Genomic DNA, 14,397 nt, shown 5'->3' on the forward strand with positions numbered 1-14,397 from the left:
CAGCTGGGATCGTTTAGAGTCCTTTGAAGCTGCATTTAAACTACATTTTGGAAGTTCAAAATCGGGGCACCAATAAAGTCCATTATATAGAAATATCATATTTTTTCATTTAGCACCGCCCTTGAGAAGCTAGAGACGATACTTGCATGTGTCCCAGAAGAATAAGTTAAATTTACCCTAATCTTCAAATTAAAAAGTTTTCACCCCCTGGCTCTTAATGCACTGTTTCCTTCTGAAGAACAGCAGGCAGTTTAACTGCTCAGGACAAACAAGGGACTCATGAACAACTATCACTAAACAAAACAAAACAAAAACAAAAACAAACAGCTGTGGATCATTCAGGTAACAACGCAGTATTAAGAATTAAGTGTATGTAAACTTTTAAACAGGGTCTTTTTTATAAATGTAACTTATTTTTTTGTGGACTACATGCAAACATCTCTTATGTGAAAAATCTTATTCAGATCAGTACTAAATAAAAAATAAACTTTTTGTATGATCCCTCTTATTTTGGTAAAATAATTGACATTTTGCAGATTCTGCAATATGTATGTAAACTCAACTGTAAGTGTACAGGACCACTGTACATACATGCTTATAAAATGCAATTGTACTGAAATAATTTTACAGAAAGTCACGTGATCAGTTTCTTTGTTTATTGGGACACAAAGCTGAATGATTTGACTGCTGCCTTTCAGTCAACATGACATAAAACACTGACACATGTTACAGTGTGTCAATCTCTCATTAGCATTAGTGTGCTAGCAGCACTGAGACAGCAATGAACACACACTGTAAACACCTGGAAGGATGTTTCTACTGGAAATCTGCTTGTATCTTATATCACATACAAGTATATAACATTCAGTTTTGTTAAACCAAAAAGGGAATGCGTAAGCACCGTTCAAAGGTGGTACACTAATATGCATTTAAATGGCACATCAATGTATAACTGGAAGTAAAAAATGCATTGCTCTTCCATACAGATAATAACATGTGGTGACTTCTAGCTGATTGTCTAATGAAGCACATATTTTTGGTTAGGTTGTGTACAATCACATGTTGAACATGTCCGGATTGTATGTCCCTCCAAAGTCAAAAGAAAAATCTGAAATAGATTTGTATCATTTCTCTCCGGTCCAAGTACAATCAACTTGCAATGACATGAAGATTAACCACATTTCAAGTGAAACTAAATTATTTGTTTGTTGTGTTTATGTATGTGATTATATTCAGGATATTCCCAACTTCAGCTTGGATATTTCAACTGAACAAATGGTATACATGTAGTATTACACAACAGAAAACAATTAGACAATTAGACAATCAAAACTTCATCTTTAGTATGCATATTTATAATGCTAGATCTAAAATATACTTTCATACATCATAAAAACATCTGCATATTTCAGTATTTAAATCTCAAGGGATACGGGTAAAAACATTGAAACTAACACAAAAGTTGCCTTCATTAGTAGAATCTTTATGTTAATGGGAAAACCTGAAATGGATTATGGGTACTGTAGTTGTAAGCAGAGGGAGAAAAACATCCCATCATGCCTCCTCTGCCGTGTATATACGGTACATCAACGTGACGATTATTGCGGCGACAGCAGGTATCAACCAGTTCGACCACCAGCTGGAACGAGAGACCAAATGAAGGTTTGGAACAAAGCACTTGGTAATTAACTTGAATTATTAATTAGAATCTTGCTATTTCTGTACTACAATGGAAAGTTTCTAACAAGAATAAGAGGAAACAGACATGATCACTCAAACAACAATAAAACATGAAGTGTGTTACAAGATACAAAATATCACATTTCTTAAAAATGTCTTAAAACTTTTAGCATTGTGTGGGTTACGTTTATACAAAAACCTTAGGCGTAGTATTTGGATATTCTTTTGAACTTACCTTGTGCTTTCTTGTACGGTTGTTACAAGTGACTCCTGTTAAACAGAAAACCAAATGCGTGTTTAGATGTTGGCACCCAATGTAAGTCCAAAACAAAGACAGTGCACTGCATTTGAAAAATGATTTACGTACCGGTGGTTTGGCAAGCTTGTCCCTGTCATCCTGCAAAAAAAGCAGAGGAGAAGAGGCGTGAATAAAAATATCACAGCTTTTTTCACACATTGACAAATCAACAAATGAATTAGCATGTCTTACAGAGCGCACACTTACTGAAACACATAAATCAACTTTATAGTGGTTGTCAAAATAACTACTGAACAGGTTTGAGCAAAATTCTGAATGTATACATGTATTTCATATACGTAGCTATCTAGAGTGTGTGTAAATACAATTTACATTACTGTTCATTCTATTTTATGTTTTAAAAAGAAACCTCTTCTACTTAAGGCTGCATTTATTTGATCAAAAATACAATAAAACAGTAATATTCTGAAATATTATTATTACATTGTATTATAACATTTCAATTATAATTTATAGCAAAATGTCATTTTTTTCTTGTGATGAACAAAGCTGAATTTTCAGCATCATTACTCCAGTCTTCAGTGTCACATGATCCTTCAGAAATCATTCTAATATGCTGATTTGCTGAAACATTTATTATTATGAATGTTAAAAAATGTTTTTTTTTTTTTTTTTTTTTTTTTTTTCTTCCCAGGATTTTTTGATGACTAGAAAAGTTAAAGAGAGTTCAAATAACAGCATTTATTGGACAATTGTTTTATGACACGTTTGATCAAATGAATGCAAAAATATTTCAAGTATATATTTTTAAAGTATTTTGCTAAATAAAAATATTTATTTCTGCAAAAATCAAATAAAACGCCTTTAGTTTTTCATTCTGGCTTAGTGATGTGATGCTGTTTTTGAAATTGGAGAAGAATAAATATTCTCTTAGAGGATCTACCAAACGTTTTTATTCAGTATGGACTCCAATGATTTTGAAAAGGGCGTAACTCTTCCCCCAAACTAAAATCAACAGTGAAGCTAAAAAAGGCCTGTGCGCATTGTAATGATTAACACAATCAGACACAATGGGCTAACAGTAATGTCAAGTAGTTTCTCATTATTTGTAATATCAAAACTTTGAAATTTTATTTTGGAATTTGTTTATTTATTTATTAAGAATTGTGTGTGTGTGTTCTGTGGGATGGGTTGTGGTAAAAGGGGGGGGGGGAAAGTAAAATCAGGAGGAGCATTTTTATTTTTTTTTTTAGTTTCTTTGTATGTAATATGTCACTTTGTTCTTCCTTTAATAAAAAAAAGAAATTTCTTATTTAAAGTAATGTAACCTAATAAATTTATATAACATAAAATGAAAATATATTGAAACTATATACTATAAGCATGAAATATAAAAATACATTATTATTACTGATTTCAAAAATATATATTATTTGATCATCCAGTTTGCTACTTCACTTTAAATTCAGGAATTGTACTGAAATATAAAAGTCGTTCTTAGTTCAGTTCTTAAGGTGACATTCCTGTGACAGGAACAGTCTGATAGTATCTGTGCTGAATCCAGCAGCATTACAGAAATAAAAATGGATTCCAGGTTATTGATAGTATCTCAAGCCCCTGTAGGTCTAGGAAAACATCTCAGATTTCATGAGATGATTGTTTTCTTTTTTAAATCGCACATGTACTCATTGGCATCCGCTGGTGTGGTGTCATAGCTTGAAACTATAAATCGATAATGGCTTAATGACTATTCATGCTTTTCTGTATACCAGTGCTGACTGATGGCTGCAAAGCAACACATGCAAATCAGACTTTGAAAAACATGCAGGGTTCACTTTAAAATCACAACCACTGAGAGCTAGCTTTTTTTTTCTACTTTCAGTAAGTGTAATACTGTGAATATGTGTTGGAATCCATTTCTCAGAAAGCACACAGGAACTTTATCAGCTGTGTTTGACGCTATCTGATGTCTTAATGCTGTACCAAAACCACAGAAAGGCCTTCCTCACACTATTACTCAACAATAATACTGCATTCTGGCAGACTTACTGGATGCAGCTCTCCTATGACCATAGAACTGGCCATCTCGCGTGCATCTGTCGAGTGGCCGACATCTTCGAAACTCTCCGTGGCGTCTCCACCCGCCTGTTCTCGCAGCACCTCCTCTCCGCCCGGGTGCTGCAGACACCAGAAAATCAGATTATCAAAATGAAACTTGAAGGCAAACCTAGTAATGCTGACTATAATACCCTTTTGACCTTTGAAAAATGTTGCCTAGGAAATTATCAGTTGATTTAAGCATCAACAGCGCAACTTAAAATACCTTGGGTGCATATTTTAATCTAGCAAGTGTTACTACATTAGGTAGTTCTCTAGATCTAGATAAAATGGAATGTTAGGTTAAGATGGTCACAGCTACAGCAAGGTAGTGTGTGATGGAACTACTGCTTTCCTTCACATACATCTGAGCAATATTAATAAAAAAAAATATATAACCGTGCATTTGATCTTTAAACAAGTTATATTAAATATATTTTAGCATAGTTACTACACTAATGCTAAATCCACACCTAACACAGTAGTTGGCAGCTGATGTAATCTCTTCAGTCCAACTTTGAGGGCACTTAGCAAAGGTCACTCCATTCAATACTTACCTTAAGCAGTGCAAACTTCCGTGCTAGGAGATTTAAACTTTTTTTTTAATGTATTCATTTATAAACCCTATAATGCACGTATATTTTAGTCCTAATATTACACAGTTCCATTGCAACGGTGTTGTTTGTTTACACAATGCAATACACGTAATGCATGCATTACACAATTACAAAACGACAATACCTTTAATGCAAAAATGAACATTTGAAGCTGTTTCAGAACTCACCTCCTCGAGAAACTTTGTGACGTCGTACACTTTATTATGAATGATAATCCATGTGCTTTTAAAAGAGTTCCGTTCCTCCACCTCTGACAATCGATAATATTTAACACCCTTTCCGTCTGTCCCGTTGTTTTCCATTGTTTTGTTTTTTTTAAATGTGTGTCTATTTGTTCGGAAGGTTACAGAAACTCTTCAATGTTCCGATCAACTCACGTACTTCTATACTGGACTTACCAACAATTGTATTTCCCAACTCGCCAGGCAACGCCCATTCCGCTCAAGACGAATTCTGATTGGATGATATCACGCTCGTGTTGCCTAGCGTGTCTGTTTTGATTGGACCGAGGGCTGTCAATCAGCTCATTGGGTCTGTGTTTCAGTGAAGCGCACGAAGTAACTCGGCAGAAGTTCACGAAAGTTCACGAGAGCACAGTTCTCACGCAATACGGAAGCGTTGCCGTTTATCGCCATCACGTAAATCTAGTGGTGTCCGTTAGTCAAGAAGAAGTGGGTTGTCCTTAAAGCCATTTTAGCCGCGTCTTGTTGATCTTGTTTAGGTGTTTCAGTCAGATAAGAGTTTATTAACTTGAAACACTGGCACGCTAGCCTCAGTGACTCCTCACTTTTGCCGCCAGAAGTAACGTTACCTCAGCACTTATTGTATAACCTAGTTTTACCAAACTGAGGTAAAACTAATTCTTTCTTTCTGCCTGTCTTTCTGAGTAAACACACGTATTACGCGACCGTTTCTTTTTATAGATAGAGTTATAATAGAGTTTTGTCTCATCTGAGGTACGTTAATTACTGAAAGAATGGGCGCACAATTTAATTTTTTGTCTTTGTATACAATAGTCTCTGATTAACCATTTTGGTTACAGATCAGTGACTGTATTGTTTCGGCCAAATTAACCCTCAATTTTCCTTTCAGAATGAGTGGAAGTGGGGCACAGTCTTTGTTTTTCCTTGAACTTCCGGACCTGAGGAATTTATGTTGTGTAAATCTGTTCTTTACGAACAGTGATGATGAAGGAGAGTTGAGAAACAAACAAGTGCAAACCTGCAGGTGAAAAGAAATATAATGTGTGCTGGTTATAAAACTGTATATTTACTAGATTCGTGGTTAATCTAGAAATCGTATCTTTATGTGAGCCTGGACCACAAAACCAGTCACGGGGGCGTCGTTAGGGCTAATCATTCGGGGCTGGAGCCCCGAAAGATTTTTCTCTAGCCCCGAATGTTTTGTATCGCCCTATGATTTCCGAGGAATTCACTGAATTTGTCAAAGTTTGAATGAATGAATCAAAAGCCGGTCGTTACACTTAAATCAAATCGCGATATGGACTATCTGTAAATATTACGCCGCAAAATACCATTTAAATTACCATTTCTTCCATCTTTTACATTTAATAGTACATCCCCTTTATTTATCAAAAATGAAATTTAATTTTCATTAATTAAAAGATAAATTAATATGTCATGCCTCATAACCAGAAAATTAAAATACACAACACAGAATTTCGTAAGGCTGTTGTAGAAATAAATAAAAGTTGTTTTATGCATTTAAATAGACATGCTAAAACAAATTTGGTAACAATAAGGTGCATTTTAAACATATGTACAAATTATAAGGTGAGAAAAAAAATAAAACATTTCATAGGGCCCTAAACATAACTTAATTTTTTGATAAATTGACTTTAAATTGTATGTTTCATGTTTTAATTAATTAGACATCTTTTTTGATTAATAAAATTAAATTTAACTATTAAAAAGGAGTCCAGAAAAATTTAAATAGAAAAAAAAACAGAATTAAAAAAAATAAAATGGAATTTGGTAAACAAAAATAATAAATAAATAAATAAAAATGGGCCCCTATTTTTGCATGCAGACATATATTTTTAAATGTGTTATTTTATTTGTGTAATATATTTTTGTAAAGTTATAATTTTGTGATAATACTTTGATATGTTTGCTATTTGTAGTGATTACGATTTACTATTTTTTTCATAGTGTAACAATGTTGTTTTGTGCTAAGGCAAAGTATCTGTCAAATGAACTAAAATCGAAAGCACAATATGACTTTGCTCACACGATGAGTTCATGAACCGATGTTTTCAGAGTATCAGAAGAGGGATGAGTCAGGTCATAAACCTTTTTTCTTTGTTTAATTTGCATGCTGAACATGAACATGGAGCTCTTACTTTCTGGAGCTCTCAAAGTACACCAGATTAACCTGTGTCTAACAAAACGTTAGAGTTTGATACGTACTTTATACATACATCATACGTAAGTATGATGTATGTATACGTAAGTATGATGTGAGCTCCCATCCACCACTACTAGCCCCTGATGTTTTCAAATCCTAGAAACGCCCCTGACCAGTCATAAGGATAAATTTTAAAAATTTTTCTGAAGATTAGTACATCAAAGCCGAATAATTAAGCTGTCCATTAATGTATAGGTTTGTTAGGATAGGACAATATATGGCCGAGATACAGCTCTTTGAAAATCTGGAATGTGGGGGTGCAAAAAAATAAAAATAAAAAAATTGAATTTAAAGTTGTCCAACTGAAGTTCTTAGCAATGAATATTACTAATCAAAAGTCAAGTTCATTTATATCTATGGTAGAAAATTTACTAAGTATCTTCATGGAACATGATCTTCACTTAATATCCTAATTAATTTGGCATAATTTGACCCATGTTACTTATGACTGGTTTTGTGGTCAAGGGTCACATAATGTAATTAAAGGCACATTTAGTGTGATTAGACCATTGCTATTAGATCTTTGTATTTTGAGTCTTGACGCTATGTACCCTTTCACCCATATTTGATTTTTTTTTTTGTAGCTGGCTAAACTATTTATTTCTTTTTGAGATTTTACAGCTTTTTCTCATTTACATGAGTTTTTGGAAACGGTGTACAAAAACATGCCTGTTTTCATGCGTTCACCAAGAATCAGCACTTTGAAAAAAACGAGACAAAAACAACACATTTACCCATTTTATCCTCACAAGGGTTTGAGAATCTAAAAGCATAAAAGCAGAGGCTGTTTACACCAAGTGCAAATTGAGATAGATAATATTTGAAAATATTATTTAAGTACAAATAATGATACATACTGTACCATTTATACTTAGTTGTAGTTTTGTGCACTGCATTGTGCAAACAGTCACTACAATAAGCATAAAAAAAACATCAAGGACATTTTTAACAAAAATATTGAGGTCAAATTGACCCCTATCTCAAAAGAAAGATCTTTTTAATGCAATAGGAGTTCACATTTTAACACTTTTATATTTTACATCTCTTACCAGCTGCAATAGATTTTATGTGTAGTTAGTGTTTTTCATATTGTAGGTTTTTGGCAAATTGTATGGAGGTTAATAAGGGTCAGTTTTTCAGGGCTACCCAGATGTTTCAACACAACAGCAGGGTTAAGTATATAAAACAGTACACCACTGCTTCGGCCTGTGAAATCAGCAGAACAGACCACATTGCTGTTTTCTAGAATGATTATAGAATATTTTATTATATTGACTTCTGAAGCCTTTTCCCTCTGTCTATCAGGGAGCTTGTTCTCTTGCATTCAGACGTCGTTGCTTCTCCTGTTTTGGGCCATTTTGGAGGCATCACTGCTATAATGACTGTAAGTATGATGTATTTTGTGATTTCAGTTATACTTTATATTTTAAATCAGTTTTAATTTGAAAAAAAGTTATTCAGTTGCCTTTTTAATTTTTTATTTCATGGCTGAAAAAAAAAAACAATAGTGAGATGATAAACTTAAAATTCTGAAAAAAAAAAAGTCAATTGCAGGGGAGACAAAAGGCTGAATTGCAAGATATAAAAGCCACAGGTACCTTTTTCATTTTTTTTCTTTTCATGGCAGAAACAAGCTTCCATAGATTCTTAATGAATGCATGCAAAAATAAGGCTTTAGAAATATGCATTTAGTACTTAGTACCATAATTCTGTGCCTCTCAATTGTATTCATACATAGAGTACACTGAAAGCAAATGCTCTTGCTCACAAAATTGTTTTCAATAAAGTGCAACATAATTATATTTAATTATATTTTAATTAACGCCAAAATGGATAATGTAAAAATAAAATTATGCCAGGCAAAGCATTTATAATTTATACTGCTTTTCCTGTCAAAACATGTTATTATTCTTCTCTTTTCTTCAGTGTTCGTGATATGTGCATCACCTTGCGTGCGTGTGCACCTGCCAGTTAAGTTTGTGCTGTTGCATGTGCGTGACTTTTCATCTGAGGGTGCATGTTTGTGTGCGTGTCAGCACAGCTCGTGCAAAGGCATGTCCCGTGCGAAGCAAAATATTTGAGGCACATTCCACACACTCTGTCATCTCCTTTCCTGTCCTGAACTAAGGCCAATTAAATCAGCACTTCACACAGTGTGTCAAAAGCAGCTAACAAGATGCCAGTGATACCTTCAATAGTGCCTTGGATTTTAGATGCACATTTTACAAATGTTGTGAATGTGCTGTCAGACAGTGGGTACGCTGGTGAATAATTGACTGTGTTGTGCTTATGTAACTTCCATGGCTTTTGTACTTGTGTAGCCAAAAAGGGGAAAGGCGGCATGCCTTTGTAGCGACGCAACTCAATGAAATGACTGAATGATGTTTTGTGTGTTTTTTTTTTTTTTTTTTATTCAAGTCTGTGAACGCATTGGTCTTCATTTGATGTACAGTAACATAAATTTAGTATTTTTGTTTTACAGTCCATTCTGATTCTCTTTATTCCCTGCACTTTGTCTTAGATTGCATCTTACCACAGCGGTGTCATCCAGGCTTTTGCACAGAAGCATGGTCTGCAGGTTAGTTTAAAGGCTTTTTTCTGAGAATCTGTTTTGTCCAGAAAAATGTCTCAAATGTTAATGTTTCGCCATGCATTCAGTCTGACCCTACACTGGCCTGAATAGTGTCTTCACTGCATCAGAACATACACTACAGGTCCATTTTTTTTAATGCTTTTGAAAGTCTCCTGCAAAAGAAGTCGTTTATTTGATTAAAAAACTGTAGTAAAAACAGTAATATTGTGAAAAATTACTAAAACTTAAAAGAAGAGTTTTCATTGTGAATTTATTTGAAAATGTAATTCATTCCTGTGATGCAAAGTTGAATTTTCAGCATCATTACAGTCTTCAGTGTCACATGATCCTTCAGAAATCATTCTATTATGCAATGCTATCATGCATTTTTTTGTGTATGAAAAATGTTTGAGTAGAAAGGTCAGAAGAACAGCATTTATTTGAAATATATATATATATATATACATGCATATACATATACATACACACACACAGTGGAGATCAAAATTAGACAATCTAGAAATATTCGATTTTTTCTGAAATATTGTTCATCTTCATCGCTCAAAATTTTAAAGAATTCATGTAAACTACATGAAAACATGTAACTAACATGTAACTAACATTAAAAAAAAATATCCAAGGCATTTCAACAAAAACCTTTATTTTGTGGAAAACACAGTGATCAAAATTAGAGAACAGTAACAGTTGCTGCACGAAAGCAAATTTTGGAGGGTTTCAGAAATTAGAAGGAAGTGATTTTAGCATGATTTTAGCATGTCTGCGGCTGCAGGACATCACTAGTTTCTCAGACTGCACTGGTGTGATCTTGGTCCACTCTAATTTTGGTAACTGTAGTGGGTTTCTTAGCCGTAACTTTGCCATCAAGGATATTCCAGAGATTTTCAGTTGGATTTAGATCAGGACTCTAGCCCAAGCAGTTCATTATTTCAATGTTCTTATCTTTAAGGTTCTGCTTTACCTGTTTTGTTGTGTGAGGCATTGTCTTGCATAAAATTTGCAGGGTGATTGGGAGATGCTTGCATGTTGCTGAAAGAGGTTCTGATAAACATTTGCCATGTAGCTGTATAATAGGCCCAACCCCTGCTGCAGAAAACATCCCTCAAACCATGACATGTCCTGCTCCACCTTTCACTGACTGCTTTATGCACTTAGGCTTCAGTCTTTCCCCAGTTTGACACCAAACAAAATGTTTCCCATCAGACCCAAATAAATTAAACTTGCTTTCATCACTAAAGTGAACTTTGGACCAGTTCTCCTCCCTCCACAAAACATGTTCCTCAGAAAAGGAGAGCTTAGCCTTTTTATTTTTTCTGCTGATGAGAGGCTTGGTCACTGCAGAGTGCACTTTCAGTCCGACTTCTGTTAAACATGCAGAGACAGATGCTTACCCTGTTCAGCACTGAACTGACACGCAATTCCAGCTGCGGTTTTGAAATGATTTCCCATTGAGAATATTTGCATTATCATGTCTACTATCCCTTCTTGTGCATTTGTCTTACATGGATGACCAGCCTTTTTGGGGGATTTGCATGAGTTGGCAACATTGAGTTAAACAAGAGTTAACAAGATTCGATAAATCAGATTTGGAATGACCGACTTCTCTTACAATGGCTAAAAAGGGTCATCCCTTTGGCCTTCCTCTGGACAACCTCCTGTCGCAGGGTTTCAGTCACCTTAAGGCAGGGACACACCAAGCCTTCAAAGAACTAGCAATGACAAAAACCAATGGTCTTGTCGCCTCGTGTTGGCAGTGTCTGGACCAAAATGTTGAGCTTGAACATACTGCACAGACCACAGCCAACTGCAGACTAACAGTTGTTTTCTGCGCCTGTGTGAGAACATTTACCTGTCTATATCAGCAGCTTTTAATATTATATATTTGTCATTCCAAAGGAGAAGCTGAAACAAGGATATTTTAATCGGATTTAGATCAGGACTCTGGCCCAGGCAGTTCATTATTTCAATGTTCTTATCTTTAATGTACTGCTTTACCTGTTGTGTGATATGAAAATATTTGCATATTGGAATGCTTGGGTATGATCATGTTACATTAGAACAGCCTTCTGTTTGTGCCTCCTTCATTTACTTTTTTGTTATCATCACTTTCGCATAAATTCTCAGACACTGACTAGTTTGCTAAACCGAGTTTCCAAGCAGAGTTCTCACTCGTGCCGATGGTTGATGGCGATTCAACAAACTCCCACCGTTGTGAGCCCAACGAGAGCCGACGTGTGGAAACAAAGACTTATATAGGAAGACTGTGCACTCCTTATACCTATGAATGGGAGAGAGTGCAACGCCCAATATGGTGAATAAGCCCTGCCTTGTAAATGAAACAGCCAATCATAGATTAGTAAAGAAGCTCCGGTTCCTATAGAAACTGACTGCCCATGCGCATTGGCTGCTCTAGCCTAAAAAATAAGCCTTTTTTAACGATATTGGAGCATAAGAAACAACCATTATGAGGCAGTTGTTGTCAGATTTCATTGGTGATTTCAAATATGAAATCGACAGTCTGGCGTTGTCCGATGGCCGACCGTCGGCTTGGTGTGCCCTGGGCTTTAGAGCGGCCTGCCACCTTACAATCTCAGTGAAAACTGGATTGCTGCCAGTTAAAGAAGACCACTTCCAGAACAAAAATTTACAGATAATGCACTCACCCCCTTGTCATCTTAAATGTTCATGTCTTTCTTCTTTTGTGTGTTTTTTGAGGAAAACATTTTAGGATTTTTCTCCATATAATGGACTGATATGGTGCCCCGAGTGTGAACTTCCAAAATGTAGTTTAAATGCAGCTTCAAACGATCCCAGATATGGTTGTAAACGATTCCAGCTGAGGAAGATGGGTCTTATCTAGCAAAACGATCGGTTATTTTCATAAAAATAATACAATTTATATACTTTTTAATGTCAAACCCTCATTTTGTCTTGCTCTGCCTGAACTCTGTTTTTTTTCCGTTCATAACAGTTAGGGTATGTTGAAAAACTCCCATCTCATGTGATCCTTCAACTTCAAAATCGTCCTATATCACTGTTTTACCTTTTTTGTTAAAGGTCTTTGCATGTTCAGTTTGCAAAGACTGGGTCGGTACTTCTGCAGCGATGTAGGATGATTTTGAAATTATTTTTGAAGTTGAGGGAAAAAATACGATTGGAGTTTTAGACGTACCTTAACTGTCTTGTATTTTTTTAAATGAAAATAACTGATCGTTTCGCTAGATAAGACCCTTCTTCCTTGGCTGGGATCGTTTACAACTGCATTTGGGATCGTTTAACTGCACTAAAAAACTGCATGTTGGAAGATCAAACTCGGGGCACCATAGCAGTCTATTATATGGAGAAAAATCTTGAAATGTTTTCCTTAAAAAACATAATTTCTCTACGACTGAAGAAAGAAAGACATGAACATCTTGGATGACAAGGTGGTGAGTACATTCTCTGGAAAATTTTTGTTCTGGAAGTGGACTTCTCCTTTAAATAGGGTTTGTCAGATAATTAATAAAATTAGCACCAGGTGCCAGATTAGCAGTAATAACTTGGAGGTATCTATAAGTGTTCTCTAATTTTGATCTTAAGTATTCTCTAATTTTGAGTTCTTTTTCAAAAATCTCATTTAAGTTTTTTATATGGCGCTTCAGAATAAAATTAATGTTTGAAATATGCGTAAAAATTGCCCTTCTACTCTTGTTAGGATAACTTCAAATAGGACTAAGCAGTGACCTTGAAATTTAGGAAATTATAGATTGTTCTGTAATTTTGATCTCCACTGTGTATATATATAGAGTGAGTGAAAAGTCACATAAATAAATATAACTGCTCAGACTGAGGTCATATTGCAAAACTTCAGCGCTGTATCTGATTTAGGACCACAAATTCGAAAAGATCCGATTTCATGTGAATTGTGCTATTCACACTGTTATGAATAAACAGATCTAAGTCTCATGTGAGCAAGAATAATTGGATTTGGGCCACTTTTGCCTGCTGTGTGAACATAGCATTTGTGCTCTTTCTTTTTGTCTTGTAGCTCAACTTTTCTGAAAGGGTATTTCCTGGTATTCTGCAGACGTGTTTGTCCTATTCTCTGACTGCCAGACTGGCCCCTAAATGGAACAAAGCGGGCCAGTACCTAATAGCAGGTGAGAGACAATATCACAGAGACTGCATACTTACAAACATTTCCCTGTTATTGTAGAAGCTGAATTTTGCCTGTGCATAATACAGAAATTCACTGAATGTGAAGGCAGATATTAACTAGTGTAGGCTGTGGGTAAAGTTCACTTTGATTTAGCTGATGTGTAATCTTAACTGTCGCTTCACCTTGAGCCTTCTTTCTAGTGCAGGCATGAGTAATTCATGTAGTCTAATAGACTGGATGATCCCTTCGTCTCCTTTACTGAGCTAATATTTTTATTACCTCGGCACAAGGTCAGTAAGTGTCAGTTCAGCCCAGTTTAAAATTAGTACACACTTTGAATTCAGGAGAATAACACTGTGTCAGTTAAACACTGCATAATTATAGTTACTAATTAAAGTAATGGTAGATAGTCTGAAAAGTATGTGTCATACTTTCAGGAGTCCATTTGTCAGTCATTCACTATTGTTTCTTATCCAAGATTGCTATATAATTGTATAAACTAAAATGAGTGCATGGTAAGATAATCAGACAGTTTGATGGCCTTGAGTTGGAGGCCGTGCCTTGAAAATGTGTGTGGTACCATCCTTGA

At 35.2% G+C, this 14,397-nt stretch overlaps 2 protein-coding genes across 5 annotated transcripts in view; one reads left to right on the top strand and one right to left on the bottom strand.

Annotated features, from left to right (window-relative positions):
- Positions 1 to 642: 642 nt before the first annotated feature.
- Positions 643 to 5,064, bottom strand: LOC127155531 (cytochrome b5). Its single transcript, XM_051097793.1, has 5 exons — positions 4,821 to 5,064; positions 3,989 to 4,117; positions 2,048 to 2,077; positions 1,916 to 1,950; positions 643 to 1,639 (listed from the first exon to the last, which is right to left on the bottom strand). The coding sequence occupies exons 1-5, from the start codon at positions 4,953 to 4,955 to the stop codon at positions 1,555 to 1,557; spliced, it is 414 nt and encodes a 137-aa protein (XP_050953750.1). The 5' UTR covers positions 4,956 to 5,064; the 3' UTR covers positions 643 to 1,554.
- Positions 5,065 to 5,089: 25 nt separating this feature from the next.
- LOC127155516 (uncharacterized protein C18orf63) overlaps positions 5,090 to 14,397 on the top strand; it is a 28,706-nt gene continuing 19,398 nt past the window's right edge. Inside the window, exons 1-8 of one of the 4 annotated variants that reach the window (XM_051097765.1) lie at positions 5,090 to 5,503; positions 5,577 to 5,609; positions 5,746 to 5,880; positions 8,386 to 8,464; positions 8,635 to 8,674; positions 9,007 to 9,071; positions 9,602 to 9,658; positions 13,698 to 13,809. In XM_051097765.1, the coding sequence (XP_050953722.1) occupies positions 5,747 to 5,880; positions 8,386 to 8,464; positions 8,635 to 8,674; positions 9,007 to 9,071; positions 9,602 to 9,658; positions 13,698 to 13,809 (487 nt within the window). In that variant the 5' untranslated portion in view covers positions 5,090 to 5,503; positions 5,577 to 5,609; position 5,746. Of the gene's footprint in view, positions 5,610 to 5,745; positions 5,881 to 8,385; positions 8,465 to 8,634; positions 8,675 to 9,006; positions 9,072 to 9,601; positions 9,659 to 13,697; positions 13,810 to 14,397 lie in introns of all 4 variants that reach the window. The other 3 variants (XM_051097764.1, XM_051097766.1, XM_051097767.1) reach the window with 3 other exon arrangements.

Source organism: Labeo rohita, chromosome 24 (assembly GCF_022985175.1).
Source record: "Labeo rohita strain BAU-BD-2019 chromosome 24, IGBB_LRoh.1.0, whole genome shotgun sequence".
In the NCBI taxonomy this organism is placed as follows: domain Eukaryota; kingdom Metazoa; phylum Chordata; class Actinopteri; order Cypriniformes; family Cyprinidae; genus Labeo; species Labeo rohita.

What these genes read in the sequence shown, in the direction of transcription:
- LOC127155531 (XM_051097793.1), bottom strand. Translation starts at nt 4,955, where the DNA reads ATGGAAAACAACGGGACAGACGGAAAGGGTGTTAAATATTATCGATTG. An exon ending in TCACAAAGTTTCTCGAGGAG is followed by an intron (nt 4,118 to 4,820) that starts GTGAGTTCTGAA and finishes TGGTGTCTGCAG; the next exon opens with CACCCGGGCGGAGAGGAGGT. An exon ending in TCATAGGAGAGCTGCATCCA is followed by an intron (nt 2,078 to 3,988) that starts GTAAGTCTGCCA and finishes CTTTTTTTGCAG; the next exon opens with GATGACAGGGACAAGCTTGC.